Source organism: Phyllobates terribilis, unplaced genomic scaffold (assembly GCF_046119375.1).
Source record: "Phyllobates terribilis strain yellow unplaced genomic scaffold, ASM4611937v1 Scaffold_12__6_contigs__length_324123572, whole genome shotgun sequence".
NCBI classification, from domain to species: Eukaryota; Metazoa; Chordata; class Amphibia; order Anura; family Dendrobatidae; genus Phyllobates; species Phyllobates terribilis.
Window position 1 is genome coordinate 158,055,596 of NW_027362772.1, and position 26,158 is coordinate 158,081,753.

The 26,158-nt window shown below is 45.5% G+C and overlaps 1 protein-coding gene across 2 annotated transcripts in view; it reads left to right on the forward strand.

Moving 5' to 3' along the window:
• POLD1 (DNA polymerase delta 1, catalytic subunit) overlaps positions 1 to 25,767 on the forward strand; it is an 80,006-nt gene extending 54,239 nt beyond the window's left edge. For both annotated transcript variants that reach the window (XM_073656439.1, XM_073656440.1), the window contains exons 24-27: positions 10,847 to 10,960; positions 19,844 to 19,896; positions 20,824 to 20,921; positions 25,153 to 25,767. In XM_073656439.1, the coding sequence (XP_073512540.1) occupies positions 10,847 to 10,960; positions 19,844 to 19,896; positions 20,824 to 20,921; positions 25,153 to 25,249 (362 nt within the window). In that variant the 3' untranslated portion in view covers positions 25,250 to 25,767. The remainder of the gene's footprint in view (positions 1 to 10,846; positions 10,961 to 19,843; positions 19,897 to 20,823; positions 20,922 to 25,152) is intronic.
• The last annotated feature ends 391 nt before the right edge of the window (positions 25,768 to 26,158 follow it).

Sequence of the window (26,158 nt, forward strand, 5' to 3'; positions counted from 1 at the left end):
CTTTCCTGTACTAGTTTATATGCAGGTAGGAGTAAATGAAAGCAGGACTCTCAGGCTTTCTCTGAGTGCTAGCTGTTGTAATGTACTATACTCCGCATGTAAACAGTTTAATAATAGTGAGACCTTACAAAATATTACCAAGCGCTATCTTATTATTGAGGTAATGTAATGTTAGGGGTTTTTTTTTTTCGATTTTTATGTAATATTGCAGTTCCTTATTTAGCAGAATATATTCATAGATCTACATGTTTGGCATGCACACCATGATTCATGCTTGATAAGCTTCCTAGATTGTTGTTGTTTTTTCCATTTATACTAAACAATAATGAATTAAAGGGGTTATCTTATCAGAGATGTATTATTAGGGAATTGCAGTTTTACATTGCCGTCATTCATATGAATGGGTGTGCAGCCCAAAAGAAGCTGCTCCTTATGAGGTGCTGATAAGAGGATAGTCACAGGTGGGGGACATGGGTCCATGGTGATAAAAAAAAATTCAATACACTGTCCTGATTCCAAATTGCTAGTTAAAGGGGACTGTTCACTGAATTTTTTAATTTAAACTGACTATTTCCTCCAATTGCCGCTGCCCCGCAGATTCTGGGACAGTTTTTCTTTTTCTACTTGTCCTGCTTCTCCTTCTAGCAGTGGGGAGCCTGAGAGTCCTGATTCTGCTCCTAGCAATGCAGAGACCATATGAGTCCTGCTTCCCCTCCTAGCAATACAGAAATCCTGTGAGTCCTGCTTCCCCAATGGAGAAAGCCTGTGAGTCCTGTTACCCTTCTATCAATGGGGAGAGCATGCGAGTCCTGCTGCCCCTCCTAGCAATAGAGAGCTTGTGAGTCCTGCTGCCCCTCCTAGCAATAGAGAGCCTGTGAGTACTGCTTCCCCTCCTAGCAGTAGAGGGTCTGAGAGTCCTGTTACCCCCTCCTAACAGTAGAAAGCCTGTGAGTCCTTCCCCCCCCTAACAACGGAGAGAGTCTGTGAGTCCTGCTTCCCCTCCTACAAGTAGAGAGAGCCTGCTAGTCCTGCTTCCCCTCCTAGCAGTAGAGAGAGCCTGAGAGTTCTGCTTCTCCTCCTAGCAGTAGGGAGCCTGAGTCCTGCTTTCCCTCCTAGCAATAGAAAGCCTGTGAGTCCTGCTGCCCATCCTAGCAATAGAGAGCCTGCTAGTCCTGCTTCCCCTCCTAGCAGTAGAGAGAGCCTGTGAGTCCTGCTTCTCCTCCTAGCGGTAGGGAGCCTGTGAGTCCTGCTTCTCCTCCTAGCAGTGGAGAGCCTGTGAGTCCTGCTTCTCCTCCTAGCAGTGGAGAGCCTGAGAGTCCTGATTCTCCTCCTAGCAATACAGAAATCCTGTGAGTCCTGCTTCCCCAGTGGAGAGAGCCTGGGAGTCCTGTTACCCTTCTATCAATGGAGAGAGCCTGTGAGTCCTTCTGCCCCTCCTAGCAATAGAGAGCCTGTGAGTACTGCTTCCCCTCCTAGCAGTAGAGGGTCTGAGAGTCCTGCTACCCCCTCCTAGCAGTAGAAAGCCTGTGAGTCCCCCCCCCCCTAACAATGGAGAGAGTCTGTGAGTCCTGCTTCCCCCCCGACAAGTAGAGAGCCTGCTAGTCCTGCTTCCCCTCCTAGCAGTAGAGAGAGCCTGTGAATCCTGCTTTCCCTCCTAGCTGTAGAGAGAGTCTGGGAGTCCTGCTTCCCCTCCTAGTAATGGAGCCTGTGAGTTATTCCCCTTTTAGCAGTAGAGAGAGCCTGTGAGTCCTGCTTCCCCTCCTAGCAATAGAGAGCATGTGAGTCCTGCTTCACCTCTTAGCAATGGAGAGAGCCTATGAGTCCTGCTTCTCCTCCTAGCAGTAGAGAGCCTGTGAGTCCTGCTTCCCCTCCTAGCTGTAGAGAGCCTGTGAGTCCTGCTTCCCTCCTAGTAGTAGAGAGCCTGTGAGTCATGCTTACCGTGCATGCACAGTGATGACCTTTCCTGTACTAGTTTATATGCAGGTAGGAGTAAATGAAAGCAGGACTCTCAGGCTTTCTCTGAGTGCTAGCTGTTGTAATGTACTATACTCCGCATGTAAACAGTTTAATAATAGTGAGATCTTACAAAATATTACCAAGCGCTATCTTATTATTGAGCTAATGTAATGTTAATTTTTTTAGATTTTTATATAATATTGCAGTTCCTTATTTAGCAGAATATATTCATAGATCTACATGTTTGGCAATCCACACCATGATTCATGCTTGATAAGCTTCCTAGAATGTTTTTTTTTCTATTTATACTAAACAATAATGAATTAAAGGGGTTATCTTATCAGAGATGTGTTGTTAGGGAATTGCAGTTTTACATTGCCGTCATTCATATGAATTGGTGTGCAGCCGAGAAGAAAGCTGCTCCTTATGAGGTGCTCACATTCTGGCTCAGTTGGGAAAAGAGGGTCTATGCTGATAAAAACCATTCAATACACTGTCCTGATTTCAGATTGCTAGTTAAAGGGGATCTTTCACTGATTTTTTAACTCTAATTTGACGGCTTCCTCCAATTGCCGCTGCTCCGCAGATTTTGGAACAGTTTTTCTTTTTCTTCTGTGCCCCCCTGTTCTAAAGTTATGCCCCGGGTAATCATGGTGAAAATTTTCTCCTCAGCTAACTGGCTGTATGCCATAGAAGTTCTGTGTGGGCGTGGCCGTGTTTTGATTGGCCAGCAAACACCCACAGGGAAGTTCTGTTTTCCAATTGGTTGAACTGAAAATTTGCACTTTTTTTTTTCCCGGGGGCATAACTTTGCAACAGAGGGGCACAGAGGAAAAAGAAAAACTGTTCCAGAATCAGTGGAGCAGTGACAATTGGAAGAGGTACTGAGTTTAAGTAAAAAAAAATCCAATGAAAAATCCGCTTTAATGGAACACACCAGACTAAACTTACACTCTTTAGTATCCTTGTGCCGTACAGTAGGAGGACATTTATTAAGGAAATGTGTCAGAGTTCAGGATCAATTTGTGCCGCAAAAACTGAAGTACATGCTATAAAATACATATTATCTGTGGTGTAAATACTTTTAGCACTTCACTTGACAGGGGTCATGGTTTAGCAGGGAGGAGGCTGGCTTAAAATCCAAGACCATGCCCTAAAATTTTGAAAAATTTAGGCAAAACAATAGATGGTATGAAGTTAGACAAAAGTACCGAAAGATTTGGTAAATTTATCATCCTTCATGAGCCGCAATGATATATTTAGTGCTTACATACAGTCCTGTTGAAGTAGGATTAGCCAATCTGCCTGTGTCTCTTTTTATTCCTGCAGGGTTCTTAGGAGTTTGTCAAAACTTTTTGGATTGTAATCGATGGGAAACATTTAGGATAGATAATCGCCGTCATCCTCAATCCAAGTTGTGCCCTATAGCATCACTTTTTTGTTTTCTCTGATTGTCTCTAATGGCATCTTATAGTTCTACATGATGTATTTACCCCCAGTACACAAGGGTGCGTCTTCTGAGCACACTGGGGTGAATTTACTATTGTGTGTGCACCTCTGCTTTGTTCATAAAGACATGTAATGTTTCATCAAGTTGTGCCAAAATCTGTTATCTAGTTTTAGACCATTTTTAATATATGTACAAAACATTGTGCCTCACTCGAAAGGGGATTTAGCTTTACATGGGCTATGTAGCTTTACAAGTGAGGGTGGCTTTATGGGAAGAGGTGTATGGTTTACGAGGAGAGGCATGTGGATTTTCAGCGAGAGGTGTGCGGCTTTATGTGGGGAGAGGTGTGCAGCTTTATGTGGGGAGAGGTGTGCGGCTTTATGTGGGGAGAGGTGTGCGGCTTTATGTGGGGAGAGGTGTGCGGCTTTATGTGGGGAGAGGTGTGCGGCTTTATGTGGGGAGAGGTGTGCGGCTTTATGTGGGGAGAGGTTTTGTGGCCTTATGTGGGGAGAGGTGTGTTGCTTTATGTGGGGAGAGGTTTGCAGCTGTATGTGGGGAGAGGTGTGCAGCTGTATGTGGGGAGAGGTGTGCAGCTGTATGTGGGGAGAGATGTGCGGCTTTATGTGGGGAGAGGTGTGTGGCTTTATGTGGGGAGAGGTGTGTGGCTTTATGTGGGGAGAGGTGTGTGGCTTTATGTGGGGAGAGGTGTGCGGCTTTATGTGGGGAGAGGTTTTGTGGCCTTATGTGGGGAGAGGTGTGTTGCTTTATGTGGGGAGAGGTTTGCGGCTTTATGTGGGGAGAGGTTTTGTGGCCTTATGTGGGGAGAGGTGTGTTGCTTTCTGTGGGGAGAGGTTTGCAGCTGTATGTGGGGAGAGGTGTGCGGCTTTATGTGGGGAGAGGTGTGCAGCTGTATGTGGGGAGAGGTGTGCAGCTGTATGTGGGGAGAGATGTGCGGCTTTATGTGGGGAGAGGTGTGTGGCTTTATGTGGGGAGAGGTGTGTGGCTTTATGTTGGGAGAGGTGTGCGGCTTTATGTGGGGAGAGGTTTGCAGCTGTATGTGGGGAGAGGTGTGCAGCTGTATGTGGGGAGAGGTGTGCGGCTTTATGTGGGGAGAGGTTTTGTGGCCTTATGTGGGGAGAGGTGTGCGGCTTTATGTGGGGAGAGGTGTGTGGCTTTATGTTGGGAGAGGTGTGCGGCTTTATGTGGGGAGAGGTTTGCAGCTGTATGTGGGGAGAGGTGTGCGGCTTTATGTGGGGGAGAGGTGTGCGGCTTTATGTGGGGAGAGGTGTGCGGCTTTATATGGGGGAGAGGTGTGCGGCTTTATGTGGGGAGAGGTGTGCGGCTTTATGTGGGGAGAGGTGTGCGGCTTTATGTGGGGAGAGGTGTGTGGCTTTATGTTGGGAGAGGTGTGCGGCTTTATGTGGGGAGAGGTGTGCGGCTTTATGTGGGGAGAGGTGTGCAGCTGTATGTGGGGAGAGGTGTGCGGCTTTATGTGGGAAGAAGTGTGCGGCTTTATGTGGGAAGAAGTGTGCGGCTTTATGTGGGAAGAAGTGTGCGGCTTTATGTGGGGAGAGGTGTGCGGCTTTATGTGGGGAGAGGTGTGCGGCTTTATGTGGGGAGAGGTGTGCGGCTTTATGTGGGGAGAGGTGTGCGGCTTTATGTGGGGAGAGGTGTGCGGCTTTATGTGGGGAGAGGTGTGCGGATTTATGTGGGGAGAGGTTTTTGCTGTATGTGGGGAGAGGTGTGCGGCTTTATGTGGGGAAGAGGTGTGCGGCTTTATGTGGGGAGAGGTGTGTGGCCTTATGTGGGAAGAGGTGTGCAGCTTTATGTGGGGAGAGGTGTGCGGCTTTATGTGGGGAGAGGTGTGCGGCTTTATGTGGGGAGAGGTTTTGTGGCCTTATGTGGGGAGAGGTGTGTTGCTTTATGTGGGGAGAGGTTTGCAGCTGTATGTGGGGAGAGGTGTGCAGCTGTATGTGGGGAGAGATGTGCGGCTTTATGTGGGGAGAGGTGTGTGGCTTTATGTGGGGAGAGGTGTGTGGCTTTATGTGGGGAGAGGTTTGCAGCTGTATGTGGGGAGAGGTGTGCAGCTGTATGTGGGGAGAGGTGTGCGGCTTTATGTGGGGAGAGGTTTTGTGGCCTTATGTGGGGAGAGGTGTGCAGCTGTATGTGGGGAGAGGTGTGCAGCTGTATGTGGGGAGAGATGTGAGGCTTTATGTGGGGAGAGGTGTGTGGCTTTATGTGGGGAGAGGTGTGTGGCTTTATGTTGGGAGAGGTGTGCGGCTTTATGTGGGGAGAGGTGTGCGGCTGTATGTGGGGAGAGGTGTGCGGCTTTATGTGGGGAGAGGTTTTGTGGCCTTATGTGGGGAGAGGTGTGCGGCTTTATGTGGGGAGAGGTGTGTGGCTTTATGTTGGGAGAGGTGTGCGGCTTTATGTGGGGGAGAGGTGTGCGGCTTTATGTGGGGAGAGGTGTGCGGCTTTATGTGGGGAGAGGTGTGCGGCTTTATATGGGGGAGAGGTGTGCGGCTTTATGTGGGGAGAGGTGTGCGGCTTTATGTGGGGAGAGGTGTGTGGCTTTATGTTGGGAGAGGTGTGCGGCTTTATGTGGGGAGAGGTGTGCGGCTTTATGTGGGGAGAGGTGTGCAGCTGTATGTGGGGAGAGGTGTGCGGCTTTATGTGGGGAAAGGTGTGCGGCTTTATGTGGGAAGAAGTGTGCGGCTTTATGTGGGGAAGAGGTGTTCGGCTTTATGTGGGGAGAGGTGTGCGGCTTTATGTGGGGAGAGGTGTGCGGCTTTATGTGGGGAGAGGTGTGCGGCTTTATGTGGGGAGAGGTGTGCGGCTTTATGTGGGGAGAGGTGTGCGGCTTTATATGGGGAGAGGTGTGCGGCTTTATGTGGGGAGAGGTTTTTGCTGTATGTGGGGAGAGGTGTGCGGCTTTATGTGGGGAAGAGGTGTGCGGCTTTATGTGGGGAGAGGTGTGCAGCTGTATGTGGGGAGAGGTGTGCAGCTGTATGTGGGGAGAGATGTGAGGCTTTATGTGGGGAGAGGTGTGTGGCTTTATGTGGGGAGAGGTGTGTGGCTTTATGTGGGGAGAGGTGTGTGGCTTTATGTTGGGAGAGGTGTGCGGCTTTATGTGGGAAGAAGTGTGCGGCTTTATGTGGGAAGAAGTGTGCGGCTTTATGTGGGAAGAAGTGTGCGGCTTTATGTGGGGAGAGGTGTGCGGCTTTATGTGGGGAGAGGTGTGCGGCTTTATGTGGGGAGAGGTGTGCGGCTTTATGTGGGGAGAGGTGTGCGGCTTTATGTGGGGAGAGGTGTGCGGCTTTATGTGGGGAGAGGTGTGCGGATTTATGTGGGGAGAGGTTTTTGCTGTATGTGGGGAGAGGTGTGTGGCCTTATGTGGGAAGAGGTGTGCAGCTTTATGTGGGGAGAGGTGTGCGGCTTTATGTGGGGAGAGGTGTGCGGCTTTATGTGGGGAGAGGTTTTGTGGCCTTATGTGGGGAGAGGTGTGTTGCTTTATGTGGGGAGAGGTTTGCAGCTGTATGTGGGGAGAGGTGTGCAGCTGTATGTGGGGAGAGATGTGCGGCTTTATGTGGGGAGAGGTGTGTGGCTTTATGTGGGGAGAGGTGTGTGGCTTTATGTGGGGAGAGGTTTGCAGCTGTATGTGGGGAGAGGTGTGCAGCTGTATGTGGGGAGAGGTGTGCGGCTTTATGTGGGGAGAGGTTTTGTGGCCTTATGTGGGGAGAGGTGTGCAGCTGTATGTGGGGAGAGGTGTGCAGCTGTATGTGGGGAGAGATGTGAGGCTTTATGTGGGGAGAGGTGTGTGGCTTTATGTGGGGAGAGGTGTGTGGCTTTATGTGGGGAGAGGTGTGTGGCTTTATGTTGGGAGAGGTGTGCGGCTTTATGTGGGGAGAGGTGTGCGGCTGTATGTGGGGAGAGGTGTGCGGCTTTATGTGGGGAGAGGTTTTGTGGCCTTATGTGGGGAGAGGTGTGCGGCTTTATGTGGGGAGAGGTGTGTGGCTTTATGTTGGGAGAGGTGTGCGGCTTTATGTGGGGGAGAGGTGTGCGGCTTTATGTGGGGAGAGGTGTGCGGCTTTATGTGGGGAGAGGTGTGCGGCTTTATATGGGGGAGAGGTGTGCGGCTTTATGTGGGGAGAGGTGTGCGGCTTTATGTGGGGAGAGGTGTGTGGCTTTATGTTGGGAGAGGTGTGCGGCTTTATGTGGGGAGAGGTGTGCGGCTTTATGTGGGGAGAGGTGTGCAGCTGTATGTGGGGAGAGGTGTGCGGCTTTATGTGGGGAAAGGTGTGCGGCTTTATGTGGGAAGAAGTGTGCGGCTTTATGTGGGGAAGAGGTGTTCGGCTTTATGTGGGGAGAGGTGTGCGGCTTTATGTGGGGAGAGGTGTGCGGCTTTATGTGGGGAGAGGTGTGCGGCTTTATGTGGGGAGAGGTGTGCGGCTTTATGTGGGGAGAGGTGTGCGGCTTTATATGGGGAGAGGTGTGCGGCTTTATGTGGGGAGAGGTTTTTGCTGTATGTGGGGAGAGGTGTGCGGCTTTATGTGGGGAAGAGGTGTGCGGCTTTATGTGGGGAAGAGGTGTGCGGCTTTATGTGGGGAGAGGTGTGTGGCCTTATGTGGGAAGAGGTGTGCGGCTTTATGTGGGGAGAGGTGTGCGGCTTTATGTGGGGAGAGGTTTTGTGGCTTTATGTGGGGAGAGGTGTGCGGCTTTATGTGGGGAGAGGTTTTGTGGCCTTATGTGGGGAGAGGTGTGTTGCTTTATGTGGGGAGAGGTTTGCAGCTGTATGTGGGGAGAGGTGTGCAGCTGTATGTGGGGAGAGATGTGCGGCTTTATGTGGGGAGAGGTGTGTGGCTTTATGTTGGGAGAGGTGTGCGGCTTTATGTGGGGAGAGGTTTGCAGCTGTATGTGGGGAGAGGTGTGCAGCTGTATGTGGGGAGAGGTGTGCGGCTTTATGTGGGGAGAGGTTTTGTGGCCTTATGTGGGGAGAGGTGTGCGGCTTTATGTGGGGAGAGGTGTGCGGCTTTATGTGGGGAGAGGTGTGTGGCTTTATGTTGGGAGAGGTGTGCGGCTGTATGTGGGGAGAGGTGTGCGGCTTTATGTGGGGGAGAGGTGTGCGGCTTTATGTGGGGAGAGGTGTGCGGCTTTATATGGGGGAGAGGTGTGCGGCTTTATGTGGGGAGAGGTGTGCGGCTTTATGTGGGGAGAGGTGTGCGGCTTTATGTGGGGAGAGGTGTGCGGCTTTATGTGGGGAGAGGTGTGCGGCTTTATGTGGGGAAAGGTGTGCGGCTTTATGTGGGGAGAGGTGTGCGGCTTTATGTGGGGAGAGGTGTGCGGCTTTATGTGGGGAGAGGTGTGCGGCTTTATGTGGGGAGAGGTTTTTGCTGTATGTGGGGAGAGGTGTGCGGCTTTATGTGGGGAAGAGGTGTGCGGCTTTATGTGGGGAGAGGTGTGTGGCCTTATGTGGGAAGAGGTGTGCAGCTTTATGTGGGGAGAGGTGTGCGGCTTTATGTGGGGAGAGGTTTTGTGGCCTTATGTGGGGAGAGGTGTGTTGCTTTATGTGGGGAGAGGTTTGCAGCTGTATGTGGGGAGAGGTGTGCAGCTGTATGTGGGGAGAGATGTGCGGCTTTATGTGGGGAGAGGTGTGTGGCTTTATGTGGGGAGAGGTGTGTGGCTTTATGTTGGGAGAGGTGTGCGGCTTTATGTGGGGAGAGGTTTGCAGCTGTATGTGGGGAGAGGTGTGCAGCTGTATGTGGGGAGAGGTGTGCGGCTTTATGTGGGGAGAGGTTTTGTGGCCTTATGTGGGGAGAGGTGTGCGGCTTTATGTGGGGAGAGGTGTGTGGCTTTATGTTGGGAGAGGTGTGCGGCTTTATGTGGGGAGAGGTTTGCAGCTGTATGTGGGGAGAGGTGTGCGGCTTTATGTGGGGGAGAGGTGTGCGGCTTTATGTGGGGAGAGGTGTGCGGCTTTATATGGGGGAGAGGTGTGCGGCTTTATGTGAGGAGAGGTGTGCGGCTTTATGTGGGGAGAGGTGTGCGGCTTTATGTGGGGAGAGGTGTGTGGCTTTATGTTGGGAGAGGTGTGTGGCTTTATGTGGGGAGAGGTGTGCGGCTTTATGTGGGGAGAGGTGTGCGGCTTTATGTGGGGAGAGGTGTGCGGCTTTATGTGGGGAGAGGTGTGCGGCTTTATGTGGGGAGAGGTGTGCGGCTTTATGTGGGGAGAGGTGTGCGGCTTTATGTGGGGAGGGGTGTGCGGCTTTATGTGGGGAGAGGTGTGCGGCTTTATGTGGGGAGAGGTGTGCGGCTTTATGTGGGGAGAGGTGTGCGGCTTTATGTTGGGAGAGGTGTGTGGCTTTATGTGGGGAGAGGTGTGTGGCTTTATGTGGGGAGAGGTGTGCGGCTTTATGTGGGGGAGAGGTGTTCGGCTTTATGTGGGGAGAAGTGTGCGGCTTTATGTGGGAAGAAGTGTGCTACTTTATGTGGGGAAGAGGTGTGCAGCTTTATGTGGGGAGAGGTGTGCGGCTTTATGTGGGGAGAGGTTTTGTGGCCTTATGTGGGGAGAGGTGTGCGGCTTTATGTGGGAAGAAGTGTGCTTCTTTATGTGGGGAAGAGGTGTGCGGCTTTATGTGGGGAAGAGGTGTGCGGCTTTATTTGGGGAGAGGTTTTGTGGCCTTATGTGGGGAGAGGTGTGCGGCTTTATGTGGGGAGAGGTTTTGTGGCTTTATGTGGGAAGAGGTGTGCGGCTTTATGTGGGGAGAGGTGTGCGGCTTTATGTGGGGAGAGGTGTGCGGCTTTATGTGGGGAGAGGTGTGCGGCTCTATGTGGGGAGAGGTGTGCGGCTTTATGTGGGGAGAGGTGTGCGGCTTTATGTGGGGAGAGGTGTGCGGCTTTCGGGGTAAGGTGTGTGGCTTTACGGGAAGAGGTGTGTGGCTTTACGGGAAGAGGTGTGTGGCTTTGTAGGGAAAGGTGTGTGGTTTTTACAGGGAGAAGTGTCGCTTTGAGGTGTGCCGCTTTACAGGGGGTAAGGTAGCTTTACCGTAGATCTGGCTTAAGATGCAACTATGATCCATTTTCACACGAGGAGTAACTACATACACATTGTGCTGTAGAGGAATATAAAGAGGGAGGTGCTGTTTTGTGTCTGTCCTGCCAGTCAGTGCCAGGGAAGATGGCACAAAACAAATCAGTGATGCTAAAGACTACAATGTAGATCAGGCCTGAGGAACAGAATTTGAGACTGATGTGTTGGAGGCTAATAATTGCCTCTTCCACGTTCATACACATATGAAAATGTGTTCTGGATAATATTCTGCCCCGATTTTGGCTTTTATCTGCATTCGGACCACGTTCTCTTCTGACAGTGATGTGCACACTGGAGCCCCTTTCTTGAGATCACGTAAGTGACTTTTGTTGCATTTATTTATTTATTTTTTGCAGAGGGGGAACACACGAGATGCAAGACTGTCCTCACCTCTAAAGTCGGGGGTCTGATGGCTTTTGCAAAGAAGCGAAGCACCTGTATCGGATGCAAAGCAACGTTAAATCATGATGGTGAGTGGTCTGCCTGCATTACTGCGAGCAGATGAGCTTGTGATCATGCACTTAAAGGAATATTCCAGCCTAACAGACAGGTGATAAAAAAAAAATCAATATTCGGTAATCTAATATAGGTTGATAGATGATCGGCTTTTGTAGACTGGAACAACCCTTTAAAAAAAGGATTTGCTTATTTTTGTTTGCAGAAATAGCGCCCATTTCGTCCTACAGGCTATATCTAGTATTGCGGGTGAGCCCAGTTCATCTGAACTGCAATACCCCTCACTGCCTGTGGCCAAAAGTTTCCAAAAGAAAGTTTCCGTGCTTAATAAGTAACCCACATTACTCCTTCATGAATTTCTTTGGATTTAGCAGGTTATTTTCATTTCTTTCCCTGCTCTTGAATTTCCTCTTTTCTATAAACAAATTGTAATAAAATACTGAACGTCCACTGTTATATTAGTATTTAACCTTCACACACCAACCATCTCGGAACAGCGAAGGTGTTTTTTCCTCCGGCTTCTGACCAGTGGTCTGCACTGAGGCACGGAGCAGAGACCTACACTCTTGTTAATTAATGAAGCGCAATTAGAGCACGTGGTCACATTAATACCGTTTTGGTCTTTTATTGTTTTACCATACTTCTCATTTATAAGTTACTTAACTTAACAGAGGGAGCACGTCGGACCTTTTCCAGCCTCCTGAACATTCATCATAAAATTGGAAAAATGAAAAATAATCAGTTCTTGAGTTACCCCTTTTCTGTCAAATGTTTGCCAGTTTCATGGTTTCTAGGAACTCATTAAAGAGAGCATGTCGCCTCCAAAAAACACGATTTACCTGCAGATATAGGGGTAATCTGCTGGTAAATTGCATTTAAATCAGGTGTGCTAGAGCCGCGGCTACAGGGAGCTGCAGCTGCTCGTTTCAAGTTTTTTTTTCTCCCTGCAGCTGCTCGTTCCAAGTTTTTTTTCTCCCTGCAGCTGCTCGTTCCAAGTTTTTTTTCTCCCTGCAGCTGCTCGTTCCAAGTTTTTTTTTCTCCCTGTTACTGATCGTTCCAAGTTTTTTTTCTCCCTGCAGCTGCTCAATCCAAGTCATCACTGCACAGCGAGTGTGGCTGTAATTGCTCCCCTGGCACTTTGATTGACAGCCTGTCTGCACGCGCTCAGACACACACACACACTGCAAAACAAGCTGTCAATCACAGTGCAGGGGGAGAGATTAAAACAGCTCTCACTATATAATGAGTGACTGTAAGCACCCAAGGCACCACCCTTGGGGCAAGCAGCTGCAGGGAGAATAAAACTTTAATTTTCTCCCTAGTAAGCCTGCCAGACCTGGTTTAAGTGCAATTTACCTCCAGATTACCACTTTATCTGCTTTGGAGGTGAAAGGTTCCTTTTAAATTGTTAACTTACTTAGTATTGTAGTGATAGAAGTAGAAATAAAAGTTTCGAAGGACTTGCATGGAGTTACAATATTTTTTTAGCTTTAAAAAACATACGAGTTAGAAATAAAATCTGGCATTAAATTCAATATATATTGCACAAATGATCATCAATACAAATTATCGGCATAAAAAGGCATCCGAGAAAATGCCTCTAAAAATTAAATATAATACACCGGAAAATCTAGCAAATCCCGGTGGTTCCTTGTATTCCTGGGCTGGGATCTTACCTTTTAATCATCCCGTTAATACTAAGTGGAGAGATTATTCTGCAGTAAATATGTATATTTTTCTTTTTATCACTTTTATACTTTCAATGTTATATTATGAATTTACTAGATGTTTTTAAGTTGATATTGTTTTGTTTTAGAGGCATTTTATTGTTTTTATGTATTGTTTTTATGTATAGTGTACATTTTTATTTAAAGCCTGTACATTTTGGAAACAAAAAATAAATAAAAATAAACTATATTTATGCCAAAATTGCATCTGAATAATAAACTACAATGATATCAGTACATAGAGATGAGCAATTAGATCCGCTCCGCCTTGGTCCAGCATGCCGTCCTCCCTGTCGTATTCTGCGCTGCCGTCCTCCCTGTCGTATTCTGCGCTGCCGTCCTCCCTGTCGTACTCTGCGCCCGGCATCCTGGGCTCTTCTCGGATCCGTGACGTACATCATGACATCGCATGAAGATACGTGACTCGGTGCTGAACCAGGACAGCGCAAATTGAATTGATTGTCTCCTTGAACAACTATGATTTAAAAAAAAAAAGAAGAAAAAAGCGAACACACAAAAGCCTGGACAAAACAAAACAACTAAAAATAATAATTAAAAATGCAAAAGTGATGTCAAATAGAATTCAATAATAGAAAAAAATGTAATACATTTTTTTGGTACCACTACTTTAATAAAATAAAATTAGATTATAGGCACAAAAATGAAGAAAAAAAAATGTGATTCCCCAATTTCCTGTGTTCTTAAAGGGATGTGTCATGGTGATAGACGCTGGGGGTCTTCAATAGAACCTGTGGCAATCAACTGATCAGTCAATCCTTGTGATTTTTTTTTTTAAAAAAACTTTATTTTGAAGTTAGTCCTCTTTCTAAGCCATTTTCCCAAATCTGTGATTTAACAGAAAAACTGTTGTAATTCGCGGAAATTTAAAGTTAGCACAGTTGCCTAAAACATGTAGCCGTGTGGGTGTCTCTTTTCCCAGAACTCTGTTCCATTTCTTATTGTCTGCTCGACAAAGTTCCTCATTTTTTTTTTCTGCTGCATTTGCTCAATTCCTTCTGTGGCCAGAGTCAAAAATAAGCAACAAAAACAATGGTGTAATAATAAAAAATCCACCTCCGATCAAGCGCTGGATCCCAGGCTTCAGTTTTATGCAGCTTATATTAATGCTACCAAGCAAAAATTCCAATTTTGCAATTTACCTCTTACCAAAAATCCAGAGGGATTTTTAATTTTATAGTGTAGTGCCTCTTGCCTGGGTTACCTGCCCCCTACTGCAGGTTATCAGAGGTGGCCCGTCTCCCACAAGGAGTACTCTCTTGCGTGCTGTGTTCTATATGGCATGAAGTTTTACCTCTGAAGCTGGCTCAATTCAGCCATCACCGTGCCACTGCGCTCCCCCAATGCAACAGGTACAAAGTTGCCTCTGCTTGCAGCTCTTAGAAGTGAGCGATCCAGGTGCTGACCGCTCCCAGACAATTGAGAAAACTCCCAAAGTTGAATAGAAAATGATGGGTAAAAACAGGAATAAAAATAAATGAAATTTAAAATAAACCACAATGCGTTTCGCCTGCTAACAGTCTTCTTCAGGTGTCTAGAAAGCAATAAATACAAAGAGCTTATCAGCCTTGACCAGCAACCGTGTCACTGGTCTAAACTTTCAATCGCCGGAGCAAACTACACCGCCGTCAAACACAAAACTGGAAAGCAGAGGAGCATTGTGCTCTTGAAGAAAGAAGATTTGACAACCTTTTTAACATAGCAGCAAGCAAGTGCTCAAGTAATGCCATGCTAATATACTGAATGGGCACCTTATGTCAGTAGTGGGCTTAAGGTGGGCATTGTCAAGACATCCCTTAAGCATCTGACTGCTTAATATATTAAATGACTACTTCTCCTTAAAGGGAACTTGTCACATTGTACATGAAGTCCGATCTGTGGACAGCACGGTGTAGAGGAGCAGAACCTGAGCAGAATGATATATAGGTTTGTTGGAAAAGATTCAGTAAAACTTGTGTTTTGTTCATTGAAATCCCTGGTGTTTGTAGCATATGAGTTCAGTAGGCGGTCCTACTCAGTGATTGACAGCCCTCTCTGCATACACAGCCGTACAAGGAAGACTGGAGGAATGGTTGGAAGTGTCCATTGGCGTCAACTCTTCCATCCATAGGTTGTAATTCAGCCTTTCCGTATTCTGATCAACTGTAAAGTTGTAGTTTTACCTCCTGGTAATGAATGCTTCATTCAAAAGCCCATTGAGTTAAAATGTGCACACGGAATAACATCCCATAACTCTAAGCCAAAAGACTCTAGAAGGGTCAACGTAGTGATCAACCGTAACTGAGCCCATCTGAGCCCATGAGTTTGCCGCCCAACCATTTCCAAGCTCTCCAAAGCCTAAAGTCTCCACCAAAAGGGGATTGGAAGGGGGGAAGGGTCACTGATGAACCCATTCTTCTATCACCCAACGCCTGCTACATGGGATGGGAGATCCTAAATCAACAGCACTGAACCTGGAAAAGAAAAGTCCTTGTAAGAAAACAAGTATGGTGAACTTGAAAAGTAGATGCCTTAAGTTTACAGACCAATCATCTGACCATAATTATTCAAGATCCCTCTTAATGAAGCCAAGCCGAAACATCCCAGCTCTTCTACTTTCTTCAAACTACTCAAGTCAGTGGCCTAGATCTGGTGGCCACATTTCATCAATGGTAGACACCTTCTCATCCTCTACATAGAACAAGCATTAATGATTTTACCACCTTGCCACACAATGTTCTTTTGTTTCCCATCAAGAACAGATTCCTCACGTATTATCTAGATGCTTGAGAAGGCTCTCGTAAATAATGCTAGAAATAACCCAGGTCATAGGTTTCTCGCGGAGGAGTTGTAGGAATATTGTTGTGTTTTTACCTTGTCGCTAGGATTCGTGCATCCAGTATTGTGATCTACCAATTAAATTTACATCCGAGTCAATACCGAGCAGTGTAGCCAGGACCAAGGATATTGTGTATGAAAAGCACTCTGTCAATTTATTACATATGCAAATGAAAGGGTTTGCACATAAACCAGCTCCTTGATTGACTTTGAATTCAAAAGTTCTTTATATGAAATGTTAGGAAATTGCATAATCATCAGTTCTGTAATATTTTAGTATTCGTTTGGTTATTCCCTTTTATGCTAGGAGTCATGATCAGGCTGAGAGGCAAGTTAAGGTTGGAGGTGCCTACTAGAGGGTCAAGGCTGTGGCCTAGAGGTCCAGTAGATGAACACGTTTGTCAGTTAAGGCCCCGTCAAACTTAGCGACGCTGCAACGATCCCGACAACGATACGACCTGTCAGGGATCGTTGCTGCGTCGCTATGTGGTCGCTGGTGAGCTGTCAAACAGGCAGGCTCACCAACGATCAGGGGAGCAGCGACATTGTGGAAAGAAAAAAAATGGTCCAGGACACTTTGCAGCGATCAGCGACCTCACAGCAGGGGCCTGATCGTTGCAAAGTGTCACACATAGCGACATCGCTGGTGAGGTCGATGTTGCGTCACCAAAACCGTGACACAGCAGCGATCTCGCTAGCGATCTCGCTATGTGAGACGGGGGCTTTACTTTTGGAGCCAATTACTTCAAGGGTCTGTTCTTATCAGATAACTCACAAGTAACCTATTAAATCTTCTTGATATGTCCGGTGTGTGCAATGATAACAAAGATCATGATGCAACTAGTACATGATGACGGCTAGGGCCTCAAAACAACTTTTTCTTGGGAGTCTGAACCTGGGGAAAGGTGTTTGCTTTGTCTTCCTTGTTTGCCCGTTATCAGTCTATAGATAATTTTTAGAGCATGAAAAGGAACACAGGTTGGTCACACACTAGGGCCTCCATACACATTCTATGAAAAGTTGGCCAAACCTTCCAATCTCGGTGGCTTTGGCCAAGTCGCCTCCTGACTGTCCCCCGACAGAAGGATCTAGTAGTTGAGATTTCAACACTCAATCCTTTTGTTTTCAGGGGAGATGAGTTGCTGCCAGAGGAGTCTGGCAGTAACCTTCTCTGTTCACTTGGCCAAGTCGAGCACTCATGTATGGGGGAGTCGTCGGAGATGGCTTTCTGCCGAACAAAGGGCAGCTATTTTACAAGTATCGCCAGCTCTAGCTGTTTCCAACTTTTCATTGGGTTGTCCCATCTGAAGGAAATAACTCCTTCTAGGCTCCCACTATTGGGAGCTACAGAAACAACTGGGAGCTGCTGAGCGATGATGTTTCTGTAAGGCAAAATCACACATCAGTTTTTTCACGTATGTGTCTTGCCGAGTAAGTCAAGTGAATGGACATGAATGCCATGTTGCATCTTATTTCTGTCCAATTTTCAGTGACTGGTTGCTAGAAGGAGGTTGATAAACCTCCCATCAGTTTTTTTGGGGGGGATGAAACGGAAACCAAAGGAGACGAAAACCGGCTAGAAATTGGAGGCGGCACAGCTATCTATTATTTTGTGTACGAGAAAAAAAATTACTTGTCGTCTAACTCCTATAGAAATGTTTTTCCATGGCTCCACCACCAGTGGTCAGAAGCTTCAATATAGTGATTCCCGTCTCAGTCATGGAAGGATAAGCTGGGGTAAATCATTTAATTTTTGTTGAGAGAAACAATATTCCTCTGCATTTCAGCCCTAAACAGTGGGTTTAACCAGTCCCAAAAGTAGAAATTCCAGCATATGGTCTGGTCTATTAGATGTCTCACGTCCATGGTCACGTTTAGGAAGGGCACCTCCATACCGGTATTATCCCTCATTCCCCAACGCTGAGTTACCGATTAGATTCCAGCATTCATAATTTTAATAAACTTTTTGGTTATCATGGGTAGGGTAAAAAAAGAAGCACAAGTAGACCTTCATTCTCATTTTTCAGAAGCCCTTTGCCTATCTGGCTGCCAGGCATTTCAGGTTTTTTTTTGTGCACCCTTCTCAATAATGTTGTTTTTATTTAATCACGAGGACACAGTGGTGACTTGTTCCCGACATGAGGATATTCGGCCTGCTCAATTGCATGCTCAAAGCTTGAAACATCTAAACAAATAAATGATTTTACTACGAGCCGGGCGGACTGAAAGGGCCTTTATTGCTTTATGGGAGACTCTTTTGTTTTCCAATTCAAGTGATGATATGAAAAATTCTAATTTGCATTCAGGTAACGAGATGAACATGTAAAATAAATTCTTTCTACACACGTTTTTTTCAGAATTCTGGGCTAATGTGAACGAAGCATTTGTCACATAGGCTCTAAATAGAGGATCAATGCTGGAGACCTGGTGGCTGTGACCATCATTGGTCACCAAAACAATGTGGCCAGGCCCTCAATTCTGCCACAAAGCCACAGTAATTCCCAGTTCAGACAGATTTTTTTCACGGTTCATATTCAGACCACTTGCACCCTGACCCGAACTCAACAGCTTGGGGCGTTGTGATCTGTCTACTGACCTTGAATTATGGCCATCTGAGGAAGTTTGGAAGGAATTAGCGGCCGGATATTGCATCGGAGAGATGTCTTGTGATACAGTCAAAGGTGGTGGAGATCCATGTTTGATGGTGGTAAACTTATGAGAGCAACAGGGACTAGGACTGTATTGTAGGTCCCGGACTTGATCATGGCAGATTCCATACGATCCTTGAAGCACGCCTAATTGCTTTTTCTACTACTACATTACAGGTTGTCATGGGTTAAACAGAAACTTTTACAATACAACAAATAGTTGTTACCCAAGTTTTTTGGAAAATGGAGGCAGGGAAATATATAAAAGTTGCAATAGAAGGGGGAAACTGAGGGATTTATCTTTTATTATATCTTGCTGAAAATAAATTAGCTGAGCGTGTAGTATTATGGATGTCGGAGAAGTGACAGGAAACCGTCCCAACCAAAACGTTTGCATCCCTTAAAAGTGCTGACTGTCAGTTCTGAGTTCTGCAATGAGCAACAAAGCGGAACTGTGGGACTGGAGACTTTCGACATTATGGTTTGATTCTCTGATTTCCCACCTCCAAGGGGGGCAATCTGACTTATTCGTCTTACTATCGCTGCCTAAGAGGCAATTTGCATGCCTAAGAGGGCAAATCTGTCATATAAGAGTCGCGATAAAATAAGGTGGGAGCTAAAAGTGGCAGCCATATTCACTGGCGCAACCTAAAGCTCAAGGATCCTAATGCAAGATCTGTAATTGGGTACCTACCTAGCCACTGGGCTATTTATGTATCCATGTGGTGCACGAGTGTTGGGGTGCAGCTTATTAATTAATTTGGCTTGCTCAGATTAGCAAAAAAAAGTTTCTTTTTCAGAGCGATGAAAGTTCTGCAACTTTCTAATACCCTTTTTGTTTCATTTCCTCAACGTTTTTGAGAGCTCTGACATCCTTTCATTCACTGACAGCACGCAATAGTTAAAGGGTATTTACACTTTTGCAAACTGCTACTTTTTATTGTTCCGGTCCATCTAGATTTCAAACAATAGAACATCTTTGTTAATGGTCTTTTATTTTCAAATATTCTGCTGTTTTGCCTGCACAGCACCTGTGTCTCCATGGTAACAGACTACAAACAAATCCAGTGCGTAGTCTGATTTTACAGTTATGTTTTAGTTTTTTGTTGTCTGTCTTTTAATTTTATTTTACAAAATGGAAAATAAGGAATAAATGATGTTATAGGATGAATGTTAGGGACAGCTCTTCAAGTAGCAAATATATCATCTTGTATAAAAAGAAACCTCTTCAGGAGGCTATCTATTCTTACAATACTTAATGATCTGCAGTTTTAAGGGGAAGTTTAGGGGTTTTCTTTTATTTATTTGTTGTTGTTTTTTTAATTAAAAAAAAATCCCCAAAAATGTGACTCTACTTATCAATCCTCTGCGGCTCTAACCACTGCTATACCCTCACCGGACTACGTGCCAATGATAATGGCATGACTGTCACAGCCAACTAGTGACTATTTTGTGTTTTCTCAGATTGTCACAATGTAATTATTTCAGTTTTAAGATGATATACACCATCCTTGTTTTCCTGAAGCGTCTCAAAACTGCGCGGTTATGCTGGCATCTAAAAAAAAACACTAATATTGTCTTTATAATTTCATTGCGGTTGCTTTTCCTAATGGTAATATACCAAAACAATGGTTTACCCCCACTTTATCCCCTTTTCGACTTCACCACGTGTGAATTTATCTTCTAGGTGCTGTTTGCAATTACTGTAAGAAGAAAGAATCTGAGCTGCACCAGAAGGAGGTGAGTGGATCTTAGAAGGTGGCGTGCAGGGATATTTAGGATGCACAGGTGGTCACATATGAGTTGCAAAGCCAGCCTCCTTTCCTAGCATGGCCTACATAAAGACAGGGTGGGGGGCTTAGCTAATCTGACCTAGCCAGTCTAACCCTTTCAACACTTGCTGGCACACAGAAATTTGATCGAGCGTTCTATGTGCGTTGGAACAATTTTGGAAGTGGCAGGGACCATAAGAGGGGTCTGAAATCTGGCTGATAATACAGTTTTCGTCATTTATATTACTTCATTCAATTAATTTCTATTTGCACCCTACAAATTTATTCGCTCATCTCTTAAAAAAAAAAAAAACAAGAAAAAAATAAATAAAATATAGATGCCAGCAATTAATACCTTGAAGCTCTCTCTAACTTTTGGAACTTGTTCGGCCCATTGCTAAAGGGAACCTTATAGAATTTAGGAAATAAAGTGTTATTTTCCAGGCTTTGTACACCTCCACATTTGCTTCCTATGGGAAGCTTTCTAAATAGTACTTCTTAATCATTTCTACCATTTTTCTGCTGCATAGTGACTGTAAGTCCCTTTATCTAGCTCAGAACTTTTGCAAAAATTGTAAGAATCTGTTAGAGCTCCTGGTTCTGATGGCTCTCTCTGATCTCTTGCTTCGGAGAAGGGTTTGTACACAGATTTCCACAGCAGGAGAAAAAGTATCTCCATGAGGGCAGAGAAAAAAAGGCTATAGAAAAGGAGGAAATAAGTGCAGGATAGCAGCTGTGCTGAAATATCAGCAGCCCCCTGTAAACAAGCAGAGCTCACGGAATCCAGCCTGTATTACTGGGTGAGACACTCTAAAAATCTAGACCTTTAGTTTGATACATGAAAATAGTGTGAAAACGCGAGACGCCAACAGGTTCCCCATATTATGTCTTGCAGGTCTCTCACCTTGGTTCCCTAGAAGAGAAGTTCTCTCGCCTCTGGACTCAATGCCAACGCTGTCAGGGAAGTTTACACGAGGACGTCCTATGTACAAGGTGAGGAGAGTGGAAAAGTGATGTGAGATCTGACCCGGGCATAATGCGGAAGATCTATATTTATGAAGGCTACATGACCTATTTTTGGGAACGTAATAATAGTCGGCTGTCATCGCCTTATGTCAACTTTCATGGAAATACTCTTTATTGGGACCTTACCTTAAAGGGACACGCACTTGCCCTGCCATTAGTGAGGGCACGAGCTGTATGGTAATTAGGCCTCTCGGTGCCAGCGTGATCAGGGCATTACTGTTGTGTAATAATGGGATAGATCGCACCTGTTTTTCAGTGATTTCATACCGCGTCGGACACTTCGGTACAGTATCGGCCTGCAATCTGTGCTCCTGTATAGACACTTCCAAATTCCCAAGGGAAAAGCAAACTGGAGCTTATCCAGATACAAATTCCCTGCCCCGCTCGCCAGCTGCCAGGGGTGGGGTGAATATGGCCCTCGGCACATGTGTGCTGTGAAATATGGCTCCCAAAAGATCCCTTATCAAGCTGAGGGAAAACTGTCTCTCGTAGTGCCCGGGACCTGGCGGCAGGTGCTGGCTGCACACAACCGTTGCGGAGACACTTCATGCCTATAGCTTGGGTACAAAGGTCCATGAGAAAAGGCAGAGAGACTGACAGCCGCAGTGCTTTATGGCAGCTTTGTTTTCTTACCGAACAGCTCGAAATTTACAGCATTCATAAATTAAGTCTACGTAAAAGTGTACAAGGAGGAGGAGAAGGACTTCTATTTACTGTGGATAGCACAGGAATTTTCGGTTAGCGATAACATGACCCCTATATTTATTTTTTTTACTGTGCGTCGTCTATTTTCAGATGCACAGATTTTGGATAGACTGGTCCTCGGCCCATGTGTCCTCAAAGAGGAGAGTTCCCCTCAAAGGATCCACGTGCAGATCAGCTGCCGTTCTGGGGCATCGACCAAGTCAACGGCCTTCGAGTGGTCACAACCCTCCAAGGGTTCTTCTCTAACCTTCAGCGATCTGCTGTTAAAGAAGCCGAACCCATAGCTTCTTTTTAACCCTTTTCCAACATCCACGTATGTTGGTAGGGCTTGTTTGGAGCAGACTCAGGAGCTTAAACTGCATCATTTACAATGGGAGCCAACTGTGTTATACAGCCAGCACCTGCCTCTCATAGCAGGGATTGGAGATAGTGGTGTAACCGCTTGTCTCTGACATCGACATTTAATAGATACGATCCTTGTTTGTCACCAATTGCCCCACCATCCATCGGGTGACGTGATTGCGGAGTGTCCTACCTCCTTTTTACTCTTATGAAGCACAGCCTTCATCTCTATATACTGCCACACCAATGTATCCGCAGTATATAGTGCAAACGATCACTGGATCAAGTCTCCTTAGGGGACTAAATAAAACCATAAAAGATAATAAAGGTTTATAAAAATATTAAATCCTGAATAAAAAAAAGTTTGTATCACTCCCTTTTCCCAATGCTAAAATAATTAAAAAAAGCATATTCTATCAATATAAAGTATAAAATTATTTAACCAGCATGGTACACACTATACAGTGGAAAACATAATGCAGCTTTAAATACATGGTGCGCGTCGAATCTATTGCTTGTAAATAAAAGAATGTGAACCCTCGTTGCTAAGATTTTCGTTGAAGAAAAAATGTTTCATTGCGGGAGTAAAAATGTCATGGAATAAAATGAATATCACCCATGACGGATGCTGATTTATTGACCTGAGATAGGTGCAGTCATTGACTCCTCGTTCAGTTCACCACCTGCTTCATAACACAAGGAGAGTCGACAGGTGACCCTACGGGCTTTCAAGGGTGGGGAAAATAAGTATTCGATGCACTTCAGATTTGGCAAGTTTTCCCACCTACAAAGAATGGAGGGGTCTGTATTTTTTATTGTAGGTACACTTCACCTGTGAGAGACAGAAACTTAAAAAAAAATCCATATAATCACATTGTATGATTTTTACATAATTAATTTGCATTTTATTGCATGAAATAAGTATTTGATAACAATAGAAAAACAGCACTTAATATTTAGTACAGAAACCTTTGTTTGCAATTCCAGAGGTCAGATGTTTCCTGTATCTCTTGACCAGGTTTGCACACACTGCAGCAGGGATTTTGGCCCACTCCTCCATACAGATCTTCTCCAGATCTTTCAGGTTTTGGGGCTGTCACCGGGCAACATTGAGTTTCAGTTGCCTCCAAAGATTTTCTATTGGGTTCAGGTCTGGAGACTGGCTAGGCCACTCCAGGACCTTGAAATGCTTCTTATGGAGCCACTCCTTATTTGCCCTGGCTGTGTGTTTCGGGGCATTGTCATGCTGAACGACCCAGCCATGACCCATCTTCAATGCTCTTACTGATGGAAGGAGGTTGTTGGCCAGAATCTCTCAATACATGATACCATCTAACCTCCCTTCATTATGGTGCAGTCGCCTGTCCTCTTTGCAGAAATACACCCCCAAAGTATGATGTATCCACCACCATGCTTCACGGTTGGAACGGTGTTCTTAGTGTTGTACTCATCCTTCTTCCTCCTAACACAGCAAGTGGAATTGATACCAAAAAGTTCTATTTTGGTCTCATCTAACCACATGACCTTCTCCCATGCCTCCTCTGGATCATACAGATGGCTATTGGCGAATTTCAATCGAGCCTGGGCATGTGCTGGCGTGAGCAAGGGGACCTTGCATGCCCTGCAGGATTTTAATCTATGACGGCGTAGTGTGTTACTAACAGTAGTGTTTGAGACTGTGGTCTCAGCTCTCTTCAGGTCATTGACCAGGTCCTCCCGTGCAGTTCTGGACTGATTCCTGACCTTTCTCAGAATCATCCTTACCCCAGGAGGCGAGATCTTGAATGGAGCCCCAGACCGAGGAAGATTGACAGTCACCTTATGTTTCTTCCATTTTCTAATAATTGTGCCAACAGTTGTTGCCTTCTCACCAAGCTGTTTGCCTATTGTCCTGTAGCCCATCCCAGCCTTGTGCAGGTCTACAGTTTTGTCCCTGGTGTCCTTAGACAGCTCTTTGGTCTTGGCCATGGTGGAGAGGTTGGAGTGTGATTGAGTGTGTGGACAGGTGTCTTTTATACAGGTAACGAGTTCAAACAGGGGCAATTAATACAGGCAATGAGTGCAGCGTAGGAGGGCTTCTTAAAGAAAAACTAACAGGTCTGTGAGAGGCAGAATTCTTGCTGGTTGGTCGGTGATCAAATACTTATTTCATGCAATAAAATGTAAATTAATTATGTAAAAATCATACAATGTGATTTTCTTGTTTTTATTTTTAGATTCTGTCTCTTACAGGTGAAGAGTACCTACTATAAAAATTACAGACCTCCCCATTCTTTGTAGGTGGGAAAACTTGCAAAATCAGCAGAGAATCAAATACTTATTTTCCCCACTGTATATATAGTCAGGCGGGTTGGCATTTGTTACCGGGTAGCAGAACTATGGTCGAGTGTATGGTCATTGCGTATTAAAGACTGGAGCCAAAACATTGTAACTAATATATTCTCAATGAAGAGCTTTTCTTCTCCAAAATTCTAGAAAAACCCATAAATGTATATCGCTCTATTGTCTTTTTAATATTCAAATTGACCATTTTTGATTATCGTGATCTCCTGCCTCAGTGATTGTAACTGGGTGGCAACCATTCATGACCAGTACATTGCCCATAGGTTGGCATTCCTTACCTCAAACATACACCTTCTATGACTAGTTGAACTGGATTGTAAGGAAAAATATACTATATTGCTGGAGGAACATCTGTATGAGGGCAATCATGTGGCCTAAATCTGGCCATACCCATGAGATAGGTGTCCGACAAACGTTTGTTCAGCAGACCAGTATCTCTGCTGACTCCCTCATATGAGTGCTTGGCTCAGCTGACTGTTCCAGTGTTTTTCACAAGGAGAAAGCTGCTGCCAAATGACTCTGGCAGTGGCTTGTTTAGGCTGAAAACCAACAGCCCAAACATCTGTTGGATTGTTGCGAGGCAGCATGGCACCAACCAATGGACCAGTTAAGTGTCCCTAGCACCTAGCAATGTGGTGGCTTGTCCAGTCCTCGTGGGTAGGAAAGCTATCCCAGCAGTCGTAACTAACCATAATAATCAAAGCTTCACCCTTGGACATCCCACATTGTCCTTCATTCAACGGAGATCCAGAATCATTCGAAATTCTGTATTTTCTACCCTTGTAAACCCTTCTGCTTTGCTTCACAGTCGTGACTGCCCCATATTCTACATGAGAAAGAAGGTACAAAAGGATCTCGATGACCAGGAGAAGCTGATCCAGCGATTTGGACCTCCAGTCTGGTAACTACCACTACCCTCGTGTGAGAACCAAAAGCACAGGCTTGAAGGACTATAATATTGGGCCAAAAGTTTGCAACCATAAGCTTCCGCTTACACGGACTTTCTCCTGATATAAAATGTAGGTCTTTCTAAATCTCCGAGTGCCAAACGGCAAATCTCTGCATTTGGTTTCTTTCCGCACTCGTCAAGATGTCCATGACTTGAAGAACTCTCAAGCTGGTTTGAAGGTCTTGTACGAGTCTAGGATTCTTCGGAGACAATCGACTCTTGGGTCAACATCTTGGGTTTTTCTCTTGCTCCGGTGTAAGCGGCCTCTGTCTGTACCCGATGACTCTTGGACTGATATAGCGGACTGTCCTTATTGTTATTCTGATGGAGGTCCTACTTTCCGATGGATGAAATGAGTTACCGCCTCTCTCTGTTGGATTTTTGTTAGATTTTTTTGCAGTATGGTTTTGGATTTATTTTGCCTTTTTTGTAATTTTTTATACCAATATTGAATAAAAAATAGTTTTGACTTTATTTGTTACTTGTTTTTTTTGCATTAACGAGGCTGAGCTATGGAAATTATTTTTTTGTCTGGTTCTTTCATAAGACATAGTGAAACTTGCTATGGTGTGGTCACACTTAGAAGGTGCAAGAGGACAACACTTTGCGGGGAGTGATACTCTCATGCTTATCTGCATATGGATAAGAATAGTTATTTAATATGAGCACTTGATGTGCTTCTATATTTTTGTATTATGAGTTCTACATTGGTTTTTTAGTTCTCATGGCAATGATCATCACGTCAGAACAAGGTCCATTCATGAACGTTACACGTTTTCCCATTGATGCTCTGCAGAAATTCATTTAATATGGGGTCATCTTGTCTTGGTTCTGTTGTAGAGCATAGTCTTAAAAAAATATAAAA